Source organism: Triturus cristatus, chromosome 9 (genome assembly GCF_964204655.1).
Source record: "Triturus cristatus chromosome 9, aTriCri1.1, whole genome shotgun sequence".
Lineage (NCBI taxonomy): Eukaryota > Metazoa > Chordata > Amphibia > Caudata > Salamandridae > Triturus > Triturus cristatus.
This window is the reverse complement of record NC_140592.1, coordinates 691,718,450-691,745,001: the sequence shown is the minus strand read 5'-3', so window position 1 is coordinate 691,745,001 and position 26,552 is coordinate 691,718,450. Positions and strand designations below refer to the sequence as shown.

The following is a 26,552-nucleotide window of genomic DNA, read 5'->3' as shown; positions in this document are numbered from 1 at the left end:
AGAAGATCCGTTTGCATCTAAATGTGGTCGGAGGATGTAATTCTTGTTGATAAGGTTACTCTGTCACCATTGCGATGGAGCATCCTTATCCTTACCACCAAAAATTAAATCGGGCCCTTAATCTCTTGTCTGTATATTTTCTTTTGGGTGGTAGTTGCCTCAATATCTTCCAGAAGACTGGTTTTCTGACATTTTTGAGTTGCAGACTTTGGTCCGTGTTTGGCCTGTTTAAGAGCCTCAGTGTATCACTCTGGGAAGGGTCAGCCTTATCCCTCGCTTTTAGTCCTGTAGTGTAATTCCTATATCCCTGGTAGGCTCTGCACATTGGAATAACATACACTATAGATTTGACATAGGACTAAGGTATGTTGCGATAAAAAACCCTGAAAAATATGGAAATTTCATTGCAAATGTTTTTGAGCTACCCTTTGGTGGCTTAGGACAATGTTCCCATTGGTTATACATAAATACATTTCTAGGTGTTACAGATTTATGCAAGAAATGATGACCATAATGGTTATAACAATAAAGTTGTTCATAGTCTGATGAACCTACTAAATATTCATTATTAGTGAATGCAGTTGACATCTGTAGATTAGACATCATATTATTAACAGTCTCGAAGTCCCAATCATCAGAAAAGGTACTGAAGGTAATAAAGTCACTTAATGAAATTTTAAATAAATGTGGAATCTTCAAAAGCTCAGACGGACCAAAAATGTCATATTCGGTTTTGTCCCAAACTATACCATCAGGTATAGTAATCGCTGTGATGTTCACTGCTGACAAGTCTCTTGCTTCACGATGGGATGATTTGTGTGGCTGGAGAAGTAAGTTCACTATTTTACTTGCTGTGTCCATTTGAATATATCTTCCAATAATCAGCATACCCAGAGTTACTACCAGAGCTAACCAAAGTAAAAAGAAGAATATTCCCAAATCAATTCATACTTCAATCCATGGTGAAACCAGATAAGTTTTTTCCAGTAGATGAAAAGAGTTTGTTGCTTGTTCTTTGAAAGTTCTTTGTACTGGTGTCGTTCAGGCTCGCTGGGATCCTCAGAAAACGTATCAAAGTTCATGAAATAGCCAGAAGCAGTTCTGTCAATGGTTGGAATTGCATCCGTATTTGATGAAATTGCTGTAACCAGTTGATCACTTGTTACTTTGTTGTAAACAGGTGTATCTGGATGAACTGTTATTTGGGTCTCAAGAGGTACAAGGTCCATAGCATTGTTGCTTAGTCCTCTATTTCTTGCTGTCGAATCTTCAAAGGTGATGAGTCTCTCAGTTTGAACCTCTTGGATTGTAGCTAGAGGAGTGCGTCTCCTACATTGGCGCAGTCCACTTGGCCTACTGTTCAGTATTGGCCACATAGTGTGGTTTGATCAGGTCGATGGACACAAATCATTCTCCTTTTTGCCAGCAAGGGGCGGCAAAAGTACTGTTCTTGATCCGTGGATTGCTAGGACAGGTACTGGTTGTCTGTAAGAAGGCCCAAATTCCTTCTTGTCCACAATCTTTTCTCTGACTAGATCCCCAAGCTTTGGGATCCAGACAGGCCTTGTTGGGACGACTGGGTTTTTCTCAGTGGTGGTTGGCTTCATGACCACGTTGCTTTGGTGCGTTCTTAAATCATTTAAGTCCTGTAAAACAGCCAAACGATCTTTGATACCAAATTGTTTGTTTTCCACCACTGTGCCTTTCATGTCTAAGTCCGGAACCAACATTCTAGTCCCAAACAGGACCTCATATGGAGTGACACCCCCTACAGAACTTCTTGGCAAGTTGGACCCCATATAAATGTTTGACCCACCCATCACCCGAACCTAATACCCTAGCTGTTATAGGCTGCTTTATGTCCCGGCTTTTTCTTTCCACAACAGAATTGCCCTCAGGATGGAATGGAGAAGAATACCGCAATGCTACACCCAGACTGGCCATGGCTTCTTTGTAAGCCCTAGAGCTAAATACAGGACCCTGGTCAGAATGTAGTGTGCCTATTGCGTATGTGCCGATAAAGACTCGCAAATATTTTATAACAGTTCGAGTGTCAGCCGAGCTCTGAGGCCACATCCCCTAGGAACCTAGACTTAGTGTTTCTGGAATTGCATTTGTCCAAGAGGATGCCTGCACGTAGATAGTCTAATGCTGTCTAATAATGGTGTCTGAACTGGGCTATGTTGTAGTCAGGTATCTGGTGGCGTTCTGTACTGCGATCTCTATTGCAGTCTATGCAGTTATTAATGAAGATGTAAATGAAAGTATTCATCCCTGGCCACCAGTACATCTCTTTAAGTTCTAAAATTGTCTTTGAGATCCCCTGATGTATCAGACCCTCTCCCAGATGCGTTTTGTAAATCAAAGCTGCTCTACGTTCCCTGTTTGGAATTACTCTATCCCCCACTCCAGGGATTCAAGCAAACGTAATGCCATTCGCATCAATTATGTATGAGTATTTGAGTGGAAACTTATTAGGTAATGCCGCACCGCTGCCTTTGCATGATGCATTGACAGCCAGCATTATTTCGCTGTCTATTTTCGTTTTTGAACGAGTGATTGCAGCTACGGAAGCCGTTTGCACAGCCCCTTTCGCGGCTTGATCAGCCAATAAATTCCCTTCAACGTGAACGCCATCACGTTGGTGATTCAGCGTGTGTATCACGTGAGTGTTCTGTAGTCCGTTTCGCAACTGAACTACTTGCTCCCAAAGCAATTTGTGCTTGATTGTGCCACCTTTCGCATCTTTGAAACCATTTTGAAACCAATTCTGTAATTATTCATTGTAAGATTGAACACAGTAAAAAGAATCGCATACTATGAGTGTGGGGAATTTGCGATCCGTGTTTTCAAGTGCCATCTTCAATGCTTGTAGTTCAGCTTGCTGAGCTGTACAATCTCCTAGAGATTGGGTTTTTGTGACCATTGGTCTGAATTTGCCATCTCACATGCAATCTTTAATGATAGCACACGCTGCACTGTAAGATTGTTTACTCCCATAGCGGGCTGTGCAGATCCATCAGTATAAATTATAAATACGTACTGGTCAAGAGGAAGAATTTCAGTAGGCAGAGGACATTCGTGTTCATATTGCAGGAATGCTTGTGTTTTTAAATATGGATCAAAAACGTATTCAACATCAGTTGCAGCAAGAGAATTAACCCATTGTATCCATCTCGGATGTAAAGCTTTTGCATTTGGAATGCTAGCCTTTGTAACTGCCTCTAGGGCTGGTACAGGAGTCACAACTATAATGTGTTTCCCCTGTGCTAGGGCTCTTTCTTTTGCTACAGCGGTTTGAACTGCTGTCAGAATTTTTTCTGTAGAAGTGAATTTAATTTCTGCTTGTGTATACAAGTGGGACTTGTATGCAATTGTTACTTTTTCACCTTCGTTAAAAGTTAAGTAGGTGAATCCGCATTGACCCGGAATTATTCGGATCACTAAGTTGCGTACGTTTACGCGTGTTTGCAAGTATTTCGTTGCTAACATGTCTGTTTGTAGTGAACGCAAATTTTCTGTGTGTTTTTGTGTCCAATGTGTGATTTTAAAATCAGGTTTGATTAATTCGTAGAGAGGTTTAACCCTTTCTGCGTAATTTAAAATGTAAGTTCTTCCAAAATTCAGGAAACCTAGAATCAACAGTAAATTTTTCTGCGTTTTTGGTGGTTGGAGCAGCGCACGCTTTTCTAAAAAGTTGGCAGCCAGGCTTTTGCCTTCACTTGATAGTTCATATCCTAGGAAAAGGACATTGAGGTGGTGTCAGGAATCACGGAAGGTTTCCTCCTTCTTCTGCTTCCGTGGCCTCTATTCTTACATCACAGACTGAAAAGACAGTTAATTCCTTCAGTTGGAGTGCTTGTTGGCATCGTAGGAATTCCAACATGGCCGCTAATTTGCTGCAGTAGCATACTGCAGTTTAGCAGTCTAGTCTTGTAGGGAATGACAGTTGGTGAGGTGTGCTCTAACATTCTATAATGCACTTCACCGAAGATTCTTCAGGAGCAGCACCTGTTTCTTGCGGCGAGAAAGCTAGTCAGGGTAGTGGCGACATTCTCGGGGTTAGCTTCGTCGGTAAAATAACCCAAGGTCAGTGAGAAATGTAATGAATAAATGAGCAGAGTATTTAAGATTTTGGCCAAGAGATAAATTCGAATTTCAGTAAACAAATAATCAGCAGAAACCTATGTGAGGTAAAATAACTACAATTAATGCAATTCCTCAAGTATAACTAGGACTGTTGTTAAAAGACCAAACTGTTGAAATATTAAATAGAGAGAACGCGGGCGAATTCACTCATTTTCGCCGCGTTAATAATATTCTCAATGGTGTACCAAGGAATAAATTAACGTACACGCAGCCTCAGAGTCTTCGTGTCGTTTTAAAAAGGAAGTTAAAAAGAGACGCGTGAGTTATTGTTATGCGGGTTTAATCTTGTAACAGGAAACTCTAACCAGCAGCATTTCAGACGCGCGAGCGAATTCTTTCACACGCTCAACCCGCATTGATTGAAAGCTTGCCTGAAGTAACAAGACTCTTCCTTTTCCTAATTTTAAAGTCGCATAAAAAAGGAAGAGCAAGCCAGGAACTCTTGCCGGCAGCATTTAAGACACGCGAGCACATTCATCCACAAGCTCTACGCGCGTTGTCAGAAGGCTTGACTGCAATATCTAAACTCTTCCTCTTTCTCAAATAAAGACGCATTTTAAGGGAAGAGCAATCCTAGCAAATGCGAGCACGCTAACTCGCTACGCTATAAATAAATAAGAAATATATTAAAAGATAGTGAACACAGACTGTCCATTAAGGAATCTTTAATAAAAGCCTTGTCAATTGGTGAGTTAACATAAAACGTAATGAAAGCAAATCTAGCCACCAGAAAATAAACGTTTCTCTAAAAGAAAGGTTCCAGACTAAAAGCAGAGGCAACATTTAAGAACAATAACCATACAGACTCCCAATAAATAAAACTACTCTAGAACTATTCAGTGAGTATTCTGAGAGAAGGGTTAGCGCCAATTTGACTGAACTTAGAAAAGTACGTAGAACACTAATTGTTTTCTCATTCTCCACAGAGCAGTGAATAGTGGCGTTCCTGTGAGAATAGCACAAGAATAGAGTAGACTTCTCTACAAGCACAATTGAAACCATAGAGAAGTAGAAGAGGGGCAAGTCCACACACCCTTCCTGGTAAGATAAGTTATCCTTAATTTAAAATGCAAGTAAGTTAAGAAAGTAAGCTATCTAATCCAGTTTTGATCTACAGCAGACCCTACAATTGAGGAAGGAAGTTCGTGCAGAACGGAGTGTGTTGGAGCTGTCTCTTCTCTGTCCCATCCCCTTTCCCCCCTCGGTACTTACCTACGAAGGTGAAACTATAGAAACCTAGTGGGGAAGGTTCTGAGTAGGGCATTGGGAACTTGCGTCATTCTACTCCTGTGTGGTTCGCAATTAAAGGACGCCCTTGACAGGTGGGCAATTCTTGACTTTTCAAAATTGAATTTGTAACCCTCTGAGGTGAAGCCCAATATTATGGTGCTCACCCTGTTCAAGTGCCTATCCAGGTCATCATCTGTCAGATATATATCATCAACATACGACAATGCCTCGTCATCATAAGTTTGGAGTAACTCTGTTACCCTTGCTGAGAATAACCCCGGGCTGTTTTTGAATCCCTGGGGCAGACAAGAAAATTGACGCTGGGTCCCCATTATTGAGAAGCGGTCAATTATCTGCTTTCTGGTGCAATATTTTGACAAAAGAAACCATTTGAAATGTCTAATGTGGTTTAATAACTTTTACGTACAATGTTATTTATTAATGCTGTACTATGTGCATTTTGCACTGCAAATGTTTTGCAACAAGAATTTAAGTGTCTGTAATCCAAAACTAGACGATATGTATTGTCTAGTTTGGAGACAGGAAACAAATGATTGTTCATTGATGAGGTCCATGTTTCAATCAGCCCCTGATATTCAAGTTGAACTAAGATCTCCCTGACCTGTGTTTTAGCTGGGTACTGCCTTTGTGCAGTCGGTTGATTTTTTAACTGGATTTTGTGGTGAGGTGAGTCCTCATCCCATCCTACATGATTTTTATACAGTGCTGGGGCTTGGGCTACTGCCCATTTCCTGGCTATTGGATATTTTAAATGAACTGGAATATGGTTCGAGAAGGCAGGCATAATGATGGCCTTGCCATGTTGGCACTCCCTGACAAATTCTGGTGGCCAGTCCTGTTCTGCTAGAAGTATATCATAACCCTTTGAAAGATGCTCCCAAAAGAGTCCTTTCACTTTTCTTGCTATGTCTCCCTCCATCCGGAGTGTTATTTCATATAACCTATGCGGAGGAATAGATGTTCATGCATACTTAATGAGTTCTTGGAGAAATCAATATTCAAGCTGAGGAAAATTCCTAAAGGCTTATGGGTCTGGTTTTCCAAGAATTTGTTGTGACGTGGATGGACGGATGTAGGCGGCCATGCCTGTATTTGGTTTGTACGGACAATGTCTAAATAAGGGCTGGATTTCTATGTCCAAATAAGGGCAATGTGAATTGTAACTATATAAGGGCATAAATCGGGAAACCGATACACGGAATCTAAATCTGCACACAACAGTCCTTGTAGTGGGTATAATTGATTGCAATCCGCTAATATGGTTATATAAATTCAGTCAACCATCAATATGTGTCAAGGGAGAATGTGGGTAAAAAGTCATCAAAAGTCTTTCAAATCCACATGAATAAGTGTTTTACCCCTTTCTCTGTATTTTTCTGGAGCCTACATCTATGTGGGCCATGTTGGGAATCACTTAGCATGTGTGGCATGCTCAACACAACCAAGAGAATACCTGTAAACCCTTGTACACATCATCATTAGAGCATGTGATCCATATTTCCCCATGGGTCACCTTTTCCTTCCCCAAGCCTTGCCTTGCCCTGCTTCTGAACAAGCCTTTTGGGAGCTTCCGCCATCATCTGCAGCATACTCACCTGCCCTCCACATTCCATACAAATAAGGCATGTTTTCAGCATATCTGTTAAATCCTTCCTTCAGATCTCTCAAGGACTTGGGTGCTCTAGCGAGACCTGGCAGCCATCTTTGGGCACGGTCTTTAAAGACTGCACCCAGTCTCTCAACTCCGCTTGGTTTACAGTCTTTGCAGAGAGAACATCTCCCGTACAGCTTCGGCTCCCGCACTCACATTCGAAACTTACCTGTTTGCTGACAGCTCCTCTGTTCTGGTTCTGGGCTCCCGGGTCAGAATCCTCCTTGGCTCCTGCATCCCTGGTTCGCCTCACCTACAGAAAAGAAGAGAGAAGACTTTCTGAACAGGTGTCATTGCGTTTCAACTTCCCGAAAGGTCAACAGCTATGCAAAAAAAGTAACAAGGTTCAGTGCACTGAACCATAGTACAGTCAAAGGACATAGCGCACTTCGCAATTTACTTTTGATCCATTTCCAGACTAATTTTGAAGCCTTTTTAATTTGAAGGAATTTATAAACAGAGGGTGTCCACACTTTTTCAAGGATCCTTGAGATATGTTGGAAAGTAGTTTATTAATAGAGATAAGTAGTGACTTACCACTAGTAACAAAACCTCAAACACAATAAAAGATTCAGTTTGCGTCTCAATAAATTATTCCCCTGCTCGTCACTAGATAGCTGGCAATGAGCAAGCACGCAAGCACGCCTGTCAATATTTATATTTAAAATAAATATTCCAACGTTAGCCTATGGAGCTAATTATCTACAATGGGGAAAAATGAAATTGGCAGTTTTTCCCTCACCAGGGCATATAAAACATATTTTATGTCCCTTCTTATAATTACATGGTACCCTACACCCCTCAGGTACCTATGGCAGACTTGAGAGGTGAGATATGTAAAAATAAGGTAGATCACTACTTTGGAAGTACCTTTAATCCAGAAGTCGAATTTCCATGTAATTTACTTTTAAAGACAGTCTGCAAAGTAGGGCTGCCTTTAAAATGACAGCATGGGAGGCGTGGCCAAGATGGTGGATGGGTAAGTAGTGTCTTTTTGTCTCTCTGTCCCCACCATCACTTTACCCTCATATAGCACCTTACCTGCAGTGTATAGCTTGCAGATGCTGCGGGGCACAGAGGACAAGACTGGGGGCCACTCCTGGCGCAGATAGGCGGTCCTACCTGGTATAGGCTGCGGGGGTGGAGTCTGCACTCACCGGCAAGATGGCGGCAGTCAGCCCAAGCTAGCAGACACAAGGTCCTGCCTGCTGTGTTCCCGCACCCAGGTTGCTGCGCAGAGGATCACGCAACAGGGGCCTGCGTTCATATAGCAACAGCACCCTTAAGATGTGATGAAGCTCCGAATGAGTACCTGGTGGCCATAATAAGTCACCTCTGTCAGTGCACAGGGCAGTGTACTTAACATATAAAAAAGTGGGACACTACATATTTGCAGATGTGTGACATTGTAAAAGAATGTCGAAAAGCTTTGGTCATTGTGTAGGTTTAGGCAGGATTTTCCATAAACAAGCCTAAGAGCGATTAAAATATTTATTTCACGTCTGCCTGGGAAAATACTAGAAAAAGGAATCAAAATGATTTTCTAGTAAGTTTTCAAAGTATAATTTAGGGGTTGAAATCACCTTTTTGATAAAGTAGTTGAAAAGTAATGTTATAAACATTTATTTTGTTCTGACTGAGCCAAAACTGTAATTCACACAGGGGGAGGAGTGAGGGTAACGGACTCGCCTACTCCGAACCCCCTGACAATACTTTTTAACACCTGAAGGAGCAGGGAGGGATAAAAATTAGTGTTTTTGTTTTCTGTGGTGGCACGTGCTGTGATTCCTAATAGTGCCCTTACACACACAGTTGTGTGACATGCTTCATTAAAGGACTGCTACCAAACACCCCTGTGCAGCCAACGCCTGGTGTGGAGCAATAGAGTGGGGGAAGACAAACACAACATTTAAGAAAAACAATAAAGTCTGAAGTTACTGGGATCACCGGAAGTGAAAAGTGCAGTGTGGGTTAAAACTAGCTCGAAGGTGTCCCTGTGCCTATACTTTATTCCTGGACCCTCTGGCCAGGATTAAAAATGTGAAGGATGGTGGTTATTGGGAGATGTAATGTGCTCCTTACTGCCAAATCGTCGACATGTTTCAGCCATGAAGTGCCCCCCATACTCGGGGTCACACCGGCCTTCCTCAGGGCTCTGCCGGTCCCAGATTATTATATTATGTATCTCTCACCTCGAAATCCGAGATAGGAGGGTGTCAGAACCACTTTTTCTGGCTCCAATATATCCCCTCGACTGTACTCTGCTGGTATACTAAAGAGGGGACAAGAGGAGGAGACAACAGAACAGAAAGGGGGTTCAGCAATTAGATTCCCCTTTGTGGTTCTATGTTACCAAAGACATAATAGAAACATAAGCTCCACCACATACTGGAGTTGATTCACCCCTGTTGTGTTCCTCATTAAGGAGTCAAGCTAGTCACTTGTAATTAACAATAAGTTTTATCCTACCCATAGGGTAGGTGTAGAGCAATGCAACTTAATGCACCAAACTGCGATGTTGTGCACTTGAACATAGGATCCATAGTGTGTCCTGACTTACCGAGTTTACCCCTAACCAATGCTAAAAATAGCGGTAGGCAAGGAGAGTCCCACGGTAGACACACTCTAAGGAAAAAAGAAATTGGAAAGACAAAAATAACATCATCGTAGTTAATGATAATGGTAGCAGTACATCCTGTAGGTTTTTTGAGGCATGCTATTTGTCACCTCTGTGGTGGTTGTAAACATCGACAGTCATATGAGTGTGCCGTGATGGCCAAGATGTAGAGTACATCGAGTTTGAAATTGTTTTAACTGTAATCAGAGTCGAGCTGATGTGTACCAAAACATGCATCTCTCCCCGCAATGGCTTGAAAACTTGATATATAGTGGTCAGAGTTGTTATCAATGCTATCTGTATCAAGCCGTTGAATACTCAGACATGCAGTTATGCAGTTACCCGCCTCACGATATTGTGCCTGTAAATTGCCTTGCCTCTAGTTGTGGCTACGAGAGATACCCCTGTAAAGTGTATGGCCCCGGGCGGGCGGAGCTTTCCCATTAATGCATGTGCGGTACGGGTAGCACCCGAATATGAAATGCCCCGCCACCCCATCTCCTTACTACTTTAAGGTGGGTACACCTCCTGTAAACAGCTCGCCTGCTCCTGCCGTGTAGAGATATGGCAGGGCAGTGGACGAGGTCGTACTAAATGCCTTCCTGGTACGGAGCGTTTCCGGTCACATGCGCGTGCAGGTTGCCGGGGGCGTCGGCTGAGGTACGCATAGCGTCCTGTTCCTATGGAGACGATGCTTAGCTCAGATTTTAGAGAAGTGTCGATTTGATTCAAATGGTGTTTGTGGCAAAAAATATTTGCCACAAAAGGTGGGAGTATGTTGTATTAAGTAAATTGAGGGTTAAAAAGTATCTAAAGTCACAATAAAAATGGGATGCCTCTTAGGATGCTCATATGAAAGGACGTTTCATCTTGTTAACTGTTTTACCACCTATCATGTAATCTCATTCTCAGAGGATATTTGAAAGTGGAGTATCTGTGAGCTCCCCTTACACACGCTAAGGGGACATCTATTTGTAGATTACATTTAGTGATAGGATTTTGGTCCCAGGGGTCTGTTAGTAGGGTGGTCCCTATCTGCTCATGGTGTGCCAAGGAATGTCGTCGTTAAGGCCCACTAGGTGGCTTTTCAGACGATCCATCCATTTCTGCTCTCTAAGTAGGAGAGCCCTCATCCTTTCTCCAGTGGCAGAGTTCAGAGCGGGTTTTTCGATCACCGTCTAAGTAAGATCCTCGGTGGTATGGTATTTTTACAGATAGTGTGCTGTGAAATTAGTGTTAGATTTTAAGCACCTTAGGGTGCTGCGGTGCTCTATAACCCGTGTCTTAACCTTCCTGCTTGTTATGCCCACATATTTCTTGAGGCAAGGGCAAGTGATATGTAGATCACAAAGTTCGAGTTGCAGTTGGTCTGTGATCTCTGCTCCCACAGGTAGGTCAATCCCACCTCAATTGATTTCGGGTTTTTGGTGAGGTGACAAACACTGTATGATCCACATCGCAAGTGTCCTTCTACAGGAGGTAGTCCCCCTGCTATTGTGGTCCTTCTCTGCTGTGATATGGTTGTCGTTGGTCTTGTGTGCACCAAAAGATCTTTTAGGTTAGCACTCCTCTTAAAAGAGAATAGGGGCTTCTCTAGGTTCATACCATTTGAATTTAGAACACGCCAATGTTTTAGCACAGTCTGTTTTATTTGATGTGAGGCCGTGTTGAAGGTGGTGACACACACCAGTTTTTCAGTTGGTGGCCTGATGTTTCTCTCCAAAAGGTTTTCCCTGTCATTGTTGGTCGCCCTCTTTCTGGCTCTAGCAATTGTGTGCTTAGGGTTTCCCCTTTGTGCAAGTTTCTTCGTGAGGAGTGTTGCCTCTCCCTTAAAGGTGGTTCTCTCTGTACAATTATGCCTTAATCTGAAAAATTGCCCCACCGGCAGATTGCTCTGAGGGATTTTCGGTGGAAGCTATCGTATGCTAGCAGAGAGTTCTTATCAGTTGGCTTATGGTACACCTTGGTGTGGAGTCTCCCTCCTTTTGGTTCAATTACTAGGTACAGAAAAGGTAACTCAGTCTTCGTTACTGTGGATGTAAAATGGAGTAGCCAATCCAAGAACAGGGTGACTGATTGCATGTCTCCCTTCCATATCACCAGGACGTCGTCAATTTAGAGACGCCATAGTTTGATGTTATCCGTCCACGGGCATAAGGGATTCTATATTTCTGCCTTTTCAAAGGCGCCCACAAACAGACCCGCCAGGCTCGGGGCAAAAGTGCTGGCCATTGAGGTCCCGTGAGTCTGCAGGTACAGGGTGCCCTCAAACTCAAAATGTTTCTTGTCAGGGCTATCTCCGCTAGATGTAAGATGAAGGCTTTTGGAGTTTGGTATCTCCATTCGCAATTGAAAAGGATTTCCTCCAGTACCTTCAGTGCCTCTCTCTGGGGAATGTTGGTTTATAGGGCCTCGATGTCAAGGCCTAGTAGGAATTTGCTGTCTGGGTCAAAATCCATCTCTTTTATGAGATTAAGGATATCCTGGGTGTCCTGTAGGTAGGCTGGTAGTTTTCAGACTAAAGGTTTTAAGTAGAAGTCACAAAATTGTGACAGTGGTTCCAGAATAGATCCGATGCCCGACACAATGGGACTTCCGGTAGGGGGTCTGGTGGGTTTGTAGATTTTTTGGCAGTATGTAGAAGTATGGCGTCTTCGATTGGTCTCTTATAAGATAGTTCGCATCATGTTTAGAAATCCAATCATTGACCAATCCCTCTTCCACCAGTGTTGTAATCTGAGAGGAGGTGCTGACATTCATTGGTGTAAGTTATTTTGTCCAAAATAACTATCGCTCCTCCTTTATACGCCGGTTTTATGATAATGGAGGGATTTTCCTTCAGTTCCTTGAGTGCCCCTTTCTCGATGTTGCTCAAGTTGGTAAACAAACATGGGTCCCGTCTCCCCAGGCTTTCAAGTTCGTGGATGACTGCTTGTTCAAATGTCCCTACCTCCTGTGGTAGTGTTGCGATCTGTAGTGTAAACGTTGCCTTAGGGCGTAAGGGTGTGTCCCCTGTGGTGGTATTCCTTGCTTCGGCATCCTCAAAGAAGATTTTCAATCTCACACTTCTGAAGAACGTGGCTAATTCCTGGCGTAATAGGAAATGGTCCAGCTGGTTGGTTGGAACGAAACCCAGACCTTTATTGAGGAGGTTCTCCTGGGGAAAGGTGAGGATGGTAGAGGACAAATTGACCACTAGTGATGTTTTCTGCTTGTTCCTGGCATCATGCTCTGGGCCATGCTCCTCGTCACCCATTGGTTCAACTCCTGGTCCTGTTCGTCGCAAGTCACTCTCTGCTGGCCCTTCTGTTTGCCTCTGCCCCTGCCTAAAAAAGAGACCTCTGGTTGTTGGAATTGGGGTGGTTGAAAAAGTGAGTTCTGTAAGCCGGGATGTGGGGGGAAGCCCATCCCAGGCCAGTTGTAGCCTTGGTTCGGGTAGCCTTGGAACGGGGTGGGAAGAAGGGTCTTGGTCCCTTTTGATGACCTCTACCCCTACCTCTCTTGCGTTGTGGGACTTCATAATCATTGCCCTCACTACTACTGCTTAGAATATCCTGATATTTCTTTCCCTGTTGGGTTCCTTTTTCCATTTCTGCAAGTTTTTGCTGAACATAGTCCTCATTGGTATAGGGGTACACCTTTCCTTTTGAGAATTTTCTTAGGTCTTTTGCAGCTTCGATATTTTTGACTGCATTGGGTAGGGCCTGTCCTCGCCCAATTCGGTGTTTACCTCATCCAGTTTGTGTTTGAATGTGGCAAAAATTCCCTCAGTTTTAGGACCCTGCTCACTTGCCAAGTTTGCCAAAACTGTTCCAGAACCAGTTCTGACACTCATCTCACCAGTAGAGGCTCTCTGCACATTCCTGGGTGGAGTTAATAGCCCTGCTTTCGAGAGTGCAATGACCTGGTCCCTGGGTCCAATAAAGTAGGGGTGTTACAAGCAACTGATCTTATAGCAGAAATTAGCCATTTCAAGAGTGAGGGAGAGAAACAGGTGGCAGAAGAAAGGCCCTAACACTTGTTTTGATTTGCTGATCCGAAATGGGTAACACAAAATCTGCTCCTATTCATTCACAGGGCCCTGCTAGACACTCTGGCCTCATTCTCAGCAGGAGGGATAACCAATGCTGACCCAGACAGAGGGGCGGCTTCCTCATCTAAAAAAATGAGAAATTTATAAAGAGCCAGAACCCTTCTAATGGAAGAAGGGGTTAACCATCTAGAATTTTGAGTATCTCAGATTTTTAGAGTAAAAAAAAGAGGAGGTGTTTCAAAAAGAAGTGTGGTTAGGGCAGGAAAATAGTGCTTGGAAGTGAAAATGTGCTCATCTAATCATTAGCAAGTGGAAAGGATAAGACTGGTACCCCACCACCACCTAATCAGAATATTCTCGGACCTGGAAGTCTACACTTGAAGAAATCCTTACTGTAAAAAAGAAGATCAAAGGACTTCTTCTGTGACCCAAGGACCGGAACTTCTCTCCAATGGTCAGCTAGCTTCAAGAAAATAGAAGGAATCCTGACTTCAAAAAGATCCAGCTGACTACTAAGGATTAGTAGCCCTTCTAACAGACGACCATGTGCCCAGGAGCCACAGTTGAGGAACTGAGGGATGTAGGAGTCACCATAAGGAACTTTACCAGCAGTGTGAAGAAAGTTAAAACTTAGTCATGGTACTAAAGCTTCAGGATTGAGCTCACTCACATGATAGGGAATATAACCAAGTTTATTCTGGTCAGCACTTTTTTGCTGCACTTAAAATGGGTTCAGCAGGATCTGTAGGTAAAGGTATCCACATTACTTACCCCCAGAACATATCTGCTTTCTGCTTCTCAAGCAATAAGGTGAGCAAAGTAATAAAGAAAAATCTGGAAATACTCCTTTCCAAGACCATCTTCAGTGAATCTCCCCTGTTCTCCTGTGAAAGAGGGTAACAATCTAGAAGACTACCTAGGACCACATAGCACAGACACCCACAACTAACACCAACCAATCGATCATAACATCATGGGGATTACTACCTCTTGTAGGACACTTGAAATGCCAAAACTGCACTATGTGCCCAAACATTTTTTATAAAAACTTTAGAGCAGGAACCAACACCTATCCTCACAAACAAAGGAGTAATTGTCCCTCCACCTATGTCATTTATGCGATCCGCTGCCCTTACGATCTGCTTTACATTGGACAGACAACACAAAAGGTCAAGGCCCGGATCATTCAGCATAGAAGCTGCATGCGGTGCAAAGTTGAGAATTCACCATTAGTTTCTCACTTTACCTCCTTTAATTACACTGAGAGTGACTTTACCTGGCAGGTAATTATTCAACCTAATCTACCATTAAGGGGAGGGATTTTATGGTACGACACGGAGGCCAACATTATGCAATAAATCCTTTATTGTTACCACTCAGCAGCAACAAGAAAAAAACATGTTCTTAGAATAAAGAATACAGAACCTCTAAGAACATTCCAATACTAACAAAACTCCTCTACATAATCTGTTCTTCCTTCTTTTATTGCTGCTGCTCAAAGAGATAAGTATCACTTATATAATTGATATATTTAAAAATGATAATATAATGAAAGACAGACTTGTAAAATGTTTTGATGTTTGTATGATTAATAAATGAAGATGTTAGTAGAGATACACATATTGAATTGCATATATAGTGTTTAGTTAATTATTAAGATTTGGGTTGAAATAAATTCTATAAAAAAGTATTACTAAAGAAGATTTGAAAGTAAAAATTAATTCTGGAAGGGTTTGTAAAGCGGAACAAACCTTTGTCTAAATGAGATAAGAATATGGTTTATAGCGCATTTACATGATGTTACCGTTTTTTAAGATCGAAGTATAGAGTAGAACTGTTTTTGCGTAGTTTGAGTTTGTGGATTTAGAGCGAGTTTATTGACATTTCGAAGTTTTATTATTCAAGTTTAGTAAAGCGTATGAAAAGGCTACCATTGATGTGCGCTGTATGCGTGAGGGAAACAATTGAAATGCACTGTGAGCGATACAGTTGATATGCGCTGTATGCGCAAACAAATTTAAAAGTTAAAATATTCACGAGCTGTGCTCTCGTGCCTACCGTGTGACGCAGCTTCAGTCGAATGAAGGTGATCGCGCTTTGAATTGTATACACGTGAGCTAGTTTGAGACTTTTTGTCTCTTTGGAGTTGCCGTATAGACGTTAGTTGCTTGCAACGACGTTTTGTTTGACGAACTCGGGATTTTTTCCGGTCAGGTTTTCGTGAGGAGATTAGTACGGAGTGAAGAAGGAGTTTTACGATCGGAGTGGAGGAAGTTTGATTAGGGACGAGAAAGCGGTTATATTTTTGGAATATATTTAAGAAAAATTTTTTAATAGAGATTAATTGAATATCTTTAGGTTATTAGGAATAATAATAAATATTTATTAATTTAAGGAATAGTATGTTTTGGAGTGTGAACATTTTTAGTTTGTAAATATTGAGCAAGGAGAAGGAACGCTAGAAGAAAAATTAAACAAAGCAATAGAAAAAATAACGTCAGAAGTATCTTTGAGAATGCTAAAGAAATTGGAATTAATGGCTGCTTCTAAGTCAAGAAGACAGGAGGAGGAAAGATTTTGGTCAGCTCCTGAGAATGAAAATGCACATTCTAGTAATAAGAAGGCTTCAAGGAAAAGGAAACATGTTTCCTCAAATGTTCAACATGGGAAGAAGTCAAGATCTACTGTGGTAGAGCATGTTTGCTGTTCAGACAGGCAAGTAGTGGAGGCCTCGGGCACTAAAGAGGGGCAAGTAAGAGGCACAAGTGATGAAGCCAGTAAGGGAATGCACAGACATAAATACGTGGTATGTGAAGATTCCTCTGAGAGTGCAGAGATAGAACTAAGTTGTAGTTCTGATTTTGAATCTGAAGACGAGGTAATTATAAAAAAGAACAAAAAAGGATGAAAATACAGGATCAGAAATTAAAAATATAAAAGATCCATTGGGTGATGATATGTTTGACCCATTACTTATAAAACATTCTTTTTCAACAGAGTGGACTCCATCTGATCATGTTCACAGTATTTGGAATACTGGATCAGAAGGGAAATTCGAAAGGAGGTACGGGTTAGACTTAGATCAGAGTGCCCTCGACCTATTGTTGAGAATAGGGTGTTGATGACACCAGAACTTGACTCAAAAGTGATTGCATTTATTGCGAAAGGGGGTCGTGACCCAAGGAAAGCAATTGATCAAGGGTTGAAGTCCTGCCAAGATAGATTATTAGATGTTGTAGGACCAGTTTGAAAAAATGTTGACATGGCAGAAGAGGCCTATGTTGGTAAGCACAATAATGATGTACAGGAACTTCGTGAATGGGTTCAAAGAGTTGTATGTTTATTAGGCAACGCAAATGCAGCTTTATCAATTGAGAGAACAGTTTATTACTCAAAATTGACCCAAAGTTGGTAGACCTTGCGACTAAAGAAGAAGGACCTTTGGCTAAGGGTCTTCTATTTGGTGATGAATTTGTAAAAGATTTATCAAGGTATGTAGGTGCGTTCAGCAGCCTACAAAAGTCTCAAAGAGAGATAAAAAAAGGTATTTAGTGAGCGAGTTTTTGGTTTGGCCGGGAGAATGCAGAGTCGGTTCTCCGGCCGATGACAAGGAATCACAAGGCTCCTTTTCACGTGGCTTCGGAAGCAGAGGCTACCAGGGTCAACAGTTTTTTCCCGGAGGTGGATTTTTTCCTCAACGTCAACGTGCAAGAGGAAGATACAATAGAGGAGAGAGACGAGGCAGAGGCTCAAGTGGTAAGTCAAGACCTTTCTGTTATCCACTTAAAATTGGGCAGAAGACATGCCCAATTTGCAGAGGTTTGGAGGTCAGTAACAAAAGACCTTTGGGTGTTGGAAACAGTTCAAGGTTTCAAGATAGAATTTATAGCAAACTCAGTTCAAAGATTTGTACCGAATCGTATGGTTTTCAAAAAAAGAACAGATGAAGATGATAGACTTAGAGGTACAAGATTTAGTAAGGAAAGGTGCAATAGAAAGAGAGAGAGAGTTTGTGGAAGGCTTTATAAGCAATATTTTTCTGGTGGAGAAGAAGGACAAAGGGAGATGCGTCCTGTAATAAATTTACGTCAGCTTAACTATTGTGTGGTTTTTCACCATTTCAAAATGGAGGGGATACATCTGTTGAAAGATGTTATTGAAAGGAGATTGGATGACAAGATTGGATTTGAAGGATGCTTATCTTACAATACCAATATGGAGAGAGCATCAGAGATATTTGAGTTTTGTGTAGAGAGACCAGATGAGGAAGTTTGTGTGTCTACTTTTCAGCCTGTCATCCGCTCCGTGGTGTTTCACAAAGGTACTACGGCCGGTGGCGGCATTCCTGAGAGAGAGGGGTGTTTGTTTGATAATATATTTGGACGATATATTGATAATTGATCAGGACAGGAATACTCTTCTTTCTCATACGAAGTTAGCAACAGAGTTGCTAGAGTCTCTGGGTTTTGTAGTGAACAGGATAAAATCTCAATGTGTACCCAGTCAACAAACACAGTATTTAGGTTTTGTGGTAAATACGGTGCAAGTTGTTCTGAAACTTCCAAGAGAAAAACTAAAGAGAATTAAAAAAGAATTGAAAATGAATTGAAAATGAACAGCATCTCTTTAAGAATGTTGGCTCGCATAGTTGGACTTCTGTCTTCTACAATTCAGGCAATTTTTCCAGATCCTTTACATTACAGGGCATTACAGAGGTTGAAGGCTTTGCATTTAAGGAATGGTTTGAAATATTCAGAGAGTGTATGTCTTTCGCAAGAAGCAAGGCATAAGTTGATTTGGTGGCTGAGGAATATGGAAGCGTGGAATGGGCAAGCAATTTTTGGAGAGAATGCGGATCTAATTGTGGAGTCAGATGCAAGCTTGGAATGTTGGGGTGCAAGATGCGGATTGTTAAGTACTGGAGGATGATGGACAAGTCAGGAAAGAAATCTGCATATAAATTGTTTAGAATTATTAGCAGGATCTTTTGCAATAAAATGTTTTGGGGAACAGACTGCAAGATGTTCTGTCATATTAAGGATGGATAATGTTTCTGTAGTAAGATATGCCAACAGGACGGGAGGTCCACGACCGAAAGGTCTAGCAGATTTAGCGAGAATCTTTTGGGAGTATTGTTTGGAGAGGAATATTTTTGTTCAAGCAGAACATATTCCAGGGAATTTCAATTCAGTGGCAGATTGGTATTCGAGGACCTTTTACGACTCCAGCGACTGGATGTTAGACAGGTTAGTTTTTGCAAGGTTGAACCAATTTTGGGGTCCATTTCAGATAGATCTTTTTGCGAACAGAATAAACACACAACTAGAGAGGTTTTACAGTTGGCATCCAGATCCGGAAGCGATGGGGATAGATGCTTTTCTGCAGGATTGGAGAGGTCTACGTCCATATGCTTTTCCTCCTTTTGTCAATGATAAGCAGAGTAACAGGGATGATTCGGAAGTGGAAAGAAACGGTAGTGATGATCACTCCGTTTTGGAGCTCACATGCTTGGTACCCTATGTTGTTGGAGATGAGTGTGGATATGCCAATTCTTGTACCTATGTTTCAAGGGATCTTGTGGGGCCCTCTGGGGGAGGTTCACAGTCTGGTGGATTCAGGTCAACTTCATCTGCTGGCTTGGAGACTTTCAGGAGAGTCTGGAGTAAGCCAGGACTTTCATCTGCAGCTTCGAAACTCATTGAGGAATTATGGGCACATGGAACAAGGAAGGTATATAAGTCAGCTTGGAATAAGTTGAATGGTTGGTGTGTAGAAAGGAATATGGATCCCGTATCAGCAGATGTAGTTCATGTTTTGAATAATTTAACTGATTTGTATAAAAGAGGTTTGGCATATAGGTCAGTGAATTTACATATGTCTGCAATTTCAGCAGTACAAAAGGGGGTGGTGATGGACGGAGCATCAGAACCAATCAAACACTCACACCCAGTCAACAGATCTGGATTTGATCCATCACCGTTCTTTAGCCCACTCAGCCACCCCAGTTCAGACATGGCCATATGCAAATCAGTCTGACCCTGTGCCTCATGGGAACAGTCCAGCTCGAACTGCCAAGCCATGCCTTCCCTGGACCGGAAACAAGCTTCCTAGGACCAGTTTCTGGCATTTCAGCCGTCTTCAGCCAGGCTTGCTAGAATCCAGTGGCAAAGTGAGCAAGGGACTCATGTCTGAGCATACCCTGCCAACTTATGGCGAACAAAACGGTACAAAAGAGGGTGGTGATGGACGGAGCATCAGAACCAATCAAACACTCACACCCAGTCAACAGATCTGGTCTTGATCCATCACCGTTCTTTAGCCAACTCTGCCACCCCAGTTCAGACATGGCCATATGCAAATCAGTCTGACCCTGTGCCTCATGGGAACAGTCCAGCCCGAACTGCCAAGCCATGCCTTCCCTGGACCGGAAACAAGCTTCCTAGGACCAGTTTCTGGCATTTCAGCCGTCTTCAGCCAGGCTTGCTAGAATCCAGTGGCAAAGTGAGCAAGGGACTCACGTCTGAGCATACCCTGCCAACTTATGGCGAACAAAGCGGTACAAAAGGGGGTAGTGATGGACGGAGCATCAGAACCAATCAAACACTCACACCCAGTCAACAGATCTGGGTTTGATCCATCACCGTTCTTTAGCCCACTCTGCCACCCCAGTTCCGACATGGCCATATGCAAATCAGTCTGACCCTGTGCCTCATGGGAACAGTCCAGCCCGAACTGCCAAGCCATGCCTTCCCTGGACCGGAAACAAGCTTCCTAGGACCAGTTTCTGGCATTTCAGCCGTCTTCCGCCAGGCTTACTAGAATCCAGTGGCAAAGTGAGCAAGGGACTCACGTCTGAGCATACCCTGCCAACTTATGGCAAACAAAGCGGTACAAAAGGGGGTGGTGATGGACGGAGCATTAGAACCAATCAAACACTCACACCCAGTCAACAGATCTGGGTTTGATCCATCACCGTTCTTTAGCCCACTCTGCCACCCCAGTTCAGACATGGCCATATGCAAATCAGTCTGACCCTGTGCCTCATGGGAACAGTACAGCCCGAACTGCCAAGCCATGCCTTCCCTGGACCGGAAACAAGCTTCCTAGGACCAGTTTCTGGCATTTCAGCCGTCTTCAGCCAGGCTTGCTAAAATCCAGTGGCAAAGTGAGCCAGGGACTCACGTCTGAGCATACCCTGCCAACTTATGGCGAAGAAAGCGGTACAAAAGGGGGTGGTGATGGACGGAGCATCAGAACCAATCAAACACTCACACCCAGTCAACAGATCTGGGTTTGATCCATCACCGTTCTTTAGCCCACTCTGCCACCCCAGTTCAGACATGGCCATATGCAAATCAGTCTGACCCTGTGCCTCATGGGAACAGTCCAGCCCGAACTGCCAAGCCATGCCTTCCCTTGACCAGAAACAAGCTTCCTAGGACCAGTTTCTGGCATTTCAGCCGTCTTCAGCCAGGCTTGCTAGAATCCAGTGGCAAAGTGAGCAAGGGACTCACGTCTGAGCATACCCTGCCAACTTATGGCGAACAAAGCGGTACAAAAGGGGGTGGTGATGGACGGAGCATCAGATACAATGAAACACTCACACCCAGTCAACAGATCTGGGTTTGATCCATCACCATTCTTTAGCCCACTCTGCCACCCCAGTTCAGACATGACCATATGCAAATCAGTCTGACCCTGTGCCTCATGGGAACAGTCCAGCCTGAACTGCCAAGCCATGCCTTCCCTGGACTGGAAACAAGCTTCCTAGGACCAGTTTCTGGCATTTCAGCCGTCTTCAGCCAGGCTTGCTAGAATCCAGTGGCAAAGTGAGCAAGGGCCTCACGTCTGCAGGTCATATTTTGGTGAATGGAATTACAGTTGGTCAGGACATTATGGTAAAGAGGTTATTAAGGAGCATCAGGTTGGCTAATCCACCTGGCCAAGGTATACTTCCCTTTGGGATGTGTCTCTGGTCTAACGCTTTCTTGAATCTTGGGATGATAATAGGTTTTTGGACCTAAAAGATTTATCCTATAAACTTACAATGTTGTTGTGTCTTCTTTCTTTTAGAAGAGCTTCTGATGTACGTGCTTTAGAGATTACAAGCAGATGCTTTACTCCTGAGGGAATTCGTTCTTATATAAAACAAAGAACGAAAACTAATTCTACTTCTGTTTTTTATCCGTACCTGTTAGAAAAGGAAAAGCTTTGTGTGGTGCGTTGTGTGAAGGAATATGAATGTAGAACAAGGTCTTTAAGACCTGTCGGGGTGGATCAATTACTCATTTCTTTCAGGTACCCACATAAAGCTGTTTCATTACCCACTTTGGCTAGATGGGTGAAATGTTTAATGGAAAAAGCAGGTATTAATATAAGTATGTTTGGTGCACACTCTGTGAGAGGTGCAGCCGCATCAAAGGCACGTATTTTAGGAGGTAGTCTGAAAGATATTTTAAAATGTGCAGATTGGTCAACAGATTCTGTTTTTAGAAGATTTTATTTTAAACCTATTGAGAGTGCAGCTCAATGTATTGTTGATATGCTTTAAACTTGCATAATGGTGGCCTCTGTGTCGTGACATAAAATGTAGATTTTCCACAGCCTTGGTGGGCTGAAAATCTGGATTTTATTAAGGACACGGATGCTAATATTATCCCTCCCTTATTGTTACCCAACCCTGATGTTGATGTCTTGTATTTATGCAGGTCAAAATTAAGCTGAATGGGATTGGACGATCTCGGACATATCTCATCTCTACGTTTGGGAAAGAAAGAATAACTCAATTTGTTGGATTTGTTTCGTGATTTTAGACTGAAAATATGAAATATGTTTTAAGTTTTACTCTTTTAGCAGGCAATGTCAGAAGGAAAAACAGATGATGTAGAGGAGTTTTGTTAGTATTGGAATGTTCTTGGAGGTTCTGTATACTTTATTCTAAGAACATGTTTTTTTCTTGTTGCTGCTGAGTGGTAGCAATAAAGGATTTATTGCATAATATTAGCTTCTGTGTCCTTAATAAAAACCAGATTTTCAGCCCACCACAGCTGTGGAAAATCAACATTTTCAGGAACTCTTGCAACACTGTGAATGCCATTGGATCACATGTTGTAACTCTGTCAACAACGGCCTAAAAACTCTTGAAGAATGGAACAGTATGGCTACAACTTAAGTTCATGTTACTGGTTTGGTCACAATAAATATGCATAACATGTTTTTGTAGCATATCTTGTTTTACCCAAATGAAATTGTTCTTCTGTAATGTTTCCTCCCATATAAAGGTTTTACTAAGGTTTTAACTCTTAGGAATTCATGTGATTGTATATAGTACTCCTTTTCACCATGTCCAATATAGAAGGTGTGCCCTTTGATATGGACAGAACAAGACCTACGTTACGTTTTTCCTGTTTTTTTATTCCCTTTTCTATCCATATTGGGCCTTCCTTACAGCCAAACAAATGTGGCTGTCAGTGCCCCCAGGGCTACATTCTGAGCCCTAGTCCCCCCCCTGGGCCAAGCCTTCTACCTTAGAGTTAGCAGCCTAGTTGAATGTGAGCCCTTTGACACCCCGTAACACTTTTAAATCTTGATCCTGTCGCCCTACTCAGCAGTGCCAATTTGTTCATGCTGATCCGCACCTGGAGCTTCATTCTCCATTCTGTAAATCCGACAGCACACTGTGCCGCCTGCCTTCCTAAGTGAATATCATCAGCCCCTTAATCCGATTACTGGAACCAGCGCACCGCTCAAGAGCATCATGCCCCATAGCAATTCCTGTTAAGTTTCCAAATTTACTACAGTGACCCAATGCGCATTTACCCTGCACTCCTATCCAGGACCATCAGACTCACCAGCTGGGGAGTACTAAGGCACGCTGTGTAATGATGAATACATACTTAAGAATTCAAGTAGTTTACTTGTAAACTGAAACACCTATGCAGGAGGTAGAAGACCTCCCACTGCCTCCTTGCTCAGCCTGATTCCAAGGGGCATATCAACAAGGGCTTGATCTCTGCGTTTTTGGCTTTAAAAGCCAAAAAAGGAGAAATAAAACTAGCGCCCTATCAACAACAGGGTGCTAACATGCAAATTTGCATGTAAGCACCCTTTTACTCTACGCTTCCCCTTGCATCTCTAATGAGATGCAAAGGGGGCGTTCCAGAGTAAAATAATAGGAGAAATGTCGCTAAGCGACATTTCTCCTATTATCAAGAATGTCGCTAACCCTGTTAGAGACAAAAAAAGCAGTGCTAACCGCGGTTAACGCTGCTTTTTTACGTCTGGTATTTTTCAGACTTAGCCATGATATCCTATGGAAGGAGGATATCATGGCTAAGTTTGCCTGTCCCTATCAACAAGGTAACGTGAGATTATCGCTGGGTTTCCAACGATAATCTCACGTTAGCCTGTTAGCGTGAGGATTTTTATCGCTATTGAGATAAGCGTTGCTAATAGCACGCTATCTCAGCGATAAAAATTCACGCTAGCCGGCGATAATTATCCTAGCGCTAAGTGCGCTTAGAGATAATTATCGCCGGTTGTTGTTGATATGCCCCTAAGTCCCGTAACAGAATAGACAGCCCCCCCACTGTGATTTGGAAGCACGCACGAGCAACACATTCACATAACAATAAGTATACAAGCACAAGCACAATACACACATCTCAAGCTGGCCGCAAGAACTAACATGACAACTATTGTATACATGCATAACACGCTGTCCTCCATAATGCGATGTGGGTTTGAAATATAACATATCTTGAGCACATTGCCTTTTTCATTTTAGATCTAATTCCCTCCTCCAAATGTGACCGACTAACACATTTATTCACAGTCCTCTTCCCGAAACATCTTTTGATTTGTTTCCTTCCACACGGAGCCAAAGAATCACTTTCTGACACTGTACCAACCCCTTTCACATGTGAGTTTTCTATCCGTTCTGACCTGAGGACTTCATTCTGCGATTGCTATCGTTCCAGATTTAAGTTTAACATTACCCGTTTTCTTTTCTACCCATTTCTTGTAGGTCCCTGGAATTCTTACAGGTAAATCAGATATGGCCCGTCTTTTACATGCAATTGACTCAATCCTAGTCTCGCCTTACTTCTTAAAATCCTACTCTTCTTTCACTCTTTAGGTAGCAATCTTTAATCTATGTGTTCTATCTGCCCTGATGATGACCGGATTGTCTATTTATGCCATGAGTTTGTCAAATTATACCTAATTAAGCCCTAATTCATGCCTAAATATTTGCTAATTCTAATTCCAAACGCAGTTTTTTCCTTCCAATGTTCACGTGCTTCACTTGCACAGTTCACTATTTCCCTACAAGCACTAAGTGTTCACCATGCACTTTACTCACAATAACATTGATGCTGCTTACAAGCTCTTTTTGTTTATCGTTTGAAAATATATACCTCTTGACTTTACCCTTGGTGCTTTATTTGTCTTTATAATTTAGTTACATTATATGATTTATCATTAAAAGTGTTACCCGGTGAGACATTGTTGAATGATACTGCTTTTCACCCAAGGTCTCAGCTGGGTATATTGGTTCTTCCTGTTGTTTTATATCACTTTAGAATAAATTCTGCAGCATCTTTTGGTAAAGGCATCCAACCTCAGGGAGCATTGTCTGGTTACATAGTCCAGGTCGACCGTAGGATTGTGGGAGCTAAATAAAAGTAACTGAGACCGAAGGTAAAAAACCTTTGGGGGTTAGGTGCCAAAGCTGTACCAGCAGCAAAGGTATGCCATGGTACTCTTTCGCATGTTTTTCTTTTACAACTCTACATTTCATATATCTGCCTCTTCTAACTCAATTTTAATTATTTGGTATTACTTAACTCATGATGCTTTACTCTAGTTTGCTAAATTGCATAGGGAATTTTATTTTGGATTCTTGACTTTAGAATTGCTGATATTGCTTGAGTTTAACAAGCACTTGGGAATTGCCTGCTTCTTGTAGGTTGAGCAGATTCTCAAGGAACTGTGTTTTGGCCAAACAAGATTATGTTTATTATGTTGTTATTGGTCACCCAGTTTCTGGTAGGTATGTATAGTGTTAGGGATAAGGTTAGAGTTAGGAATAGGTTAAGGGTGTGAAGTTAAGTCAAAGTTTCTTATAAAGTTCTAGAACCCAAGGGCATCCAATGTCAGCACAACAAACCATCGCAATCAACTAGAAAATATGTGTCTTCAGCCTCCTCTTAAACATAAGAAACTAATTATTTTGCTCATTTACAGAGGGATATCATTCTGCCAGCATGCTCCCAAAACTAGCATTCATTTTCTGACAAATGTATCCTTTCAAAGGTTTAGACCTCCAGGTACTCTTTCCCTGATAATCTCACAGGCCTATTATGTTTACAGATTCTAAGCCTGCTTTTCCTATCTTTCAAATAGCTATGGTTAATTACCCTGAAAATTGTGTTGAGAATCTGAAATTTAATATGTTCTAACACTGGGATTCACTGAAGCTTATGTAAGTTTGGGCTTGTATGACTTGTCAGTTCAGGCATGCTAAAGCATGTGCTACAAAGTCTAAAGCTTTGTGAAAGACTCAGTGCTTTTTGTTACCCTTTGTAATGAGCAAAACGCAGTATTCTAGTTGCGCCTGTTATGGCTCTAGCTAGTACAACTTTTCCCTTTTCTGGGACAGGAGGTACAATATTAATCAGATAGAATGTAAACAAATGTTAATTAAGTACCTGGCATGACCTAAAGCTTGGCCACAAGAGTTTTAACCTTAAGTAAAGAGACTATTTTGTGCTCACCGACAGTCCATGATTCATAAAACTTTTCCATTTTATTATCACCAGCCTTGGAATCTTCAAAAGGCCATGTAAAGG

General features: G+C 42.2%; 1 protein-coding gene across 7 annotated transcripts in view; it reads right to left on the bottom strand.

Moving 5' to 3' along the window:
- Nucleotides 1–26,552, bottom strand: part of LOC146798509 (uncharacterized) — a 248,961-nt gene that overhangs the window by 119,602 nt on the left and 102,807 nt on the right. For all 7 annotated transcript variants that reach the window (XM_085625800.1, XM_085625802.1, XM_085625799.1 and 4 more), the window contains exon 3: nt 7,221–7,304. In XM_085625800.1, the coding sequence (XP_085481926.1) occupies nt 7,221–7,304 (84 nt within the window). The remainder of the gene's footprint in view (nt 1–7,220; nt 7,305–26,552) is intronic.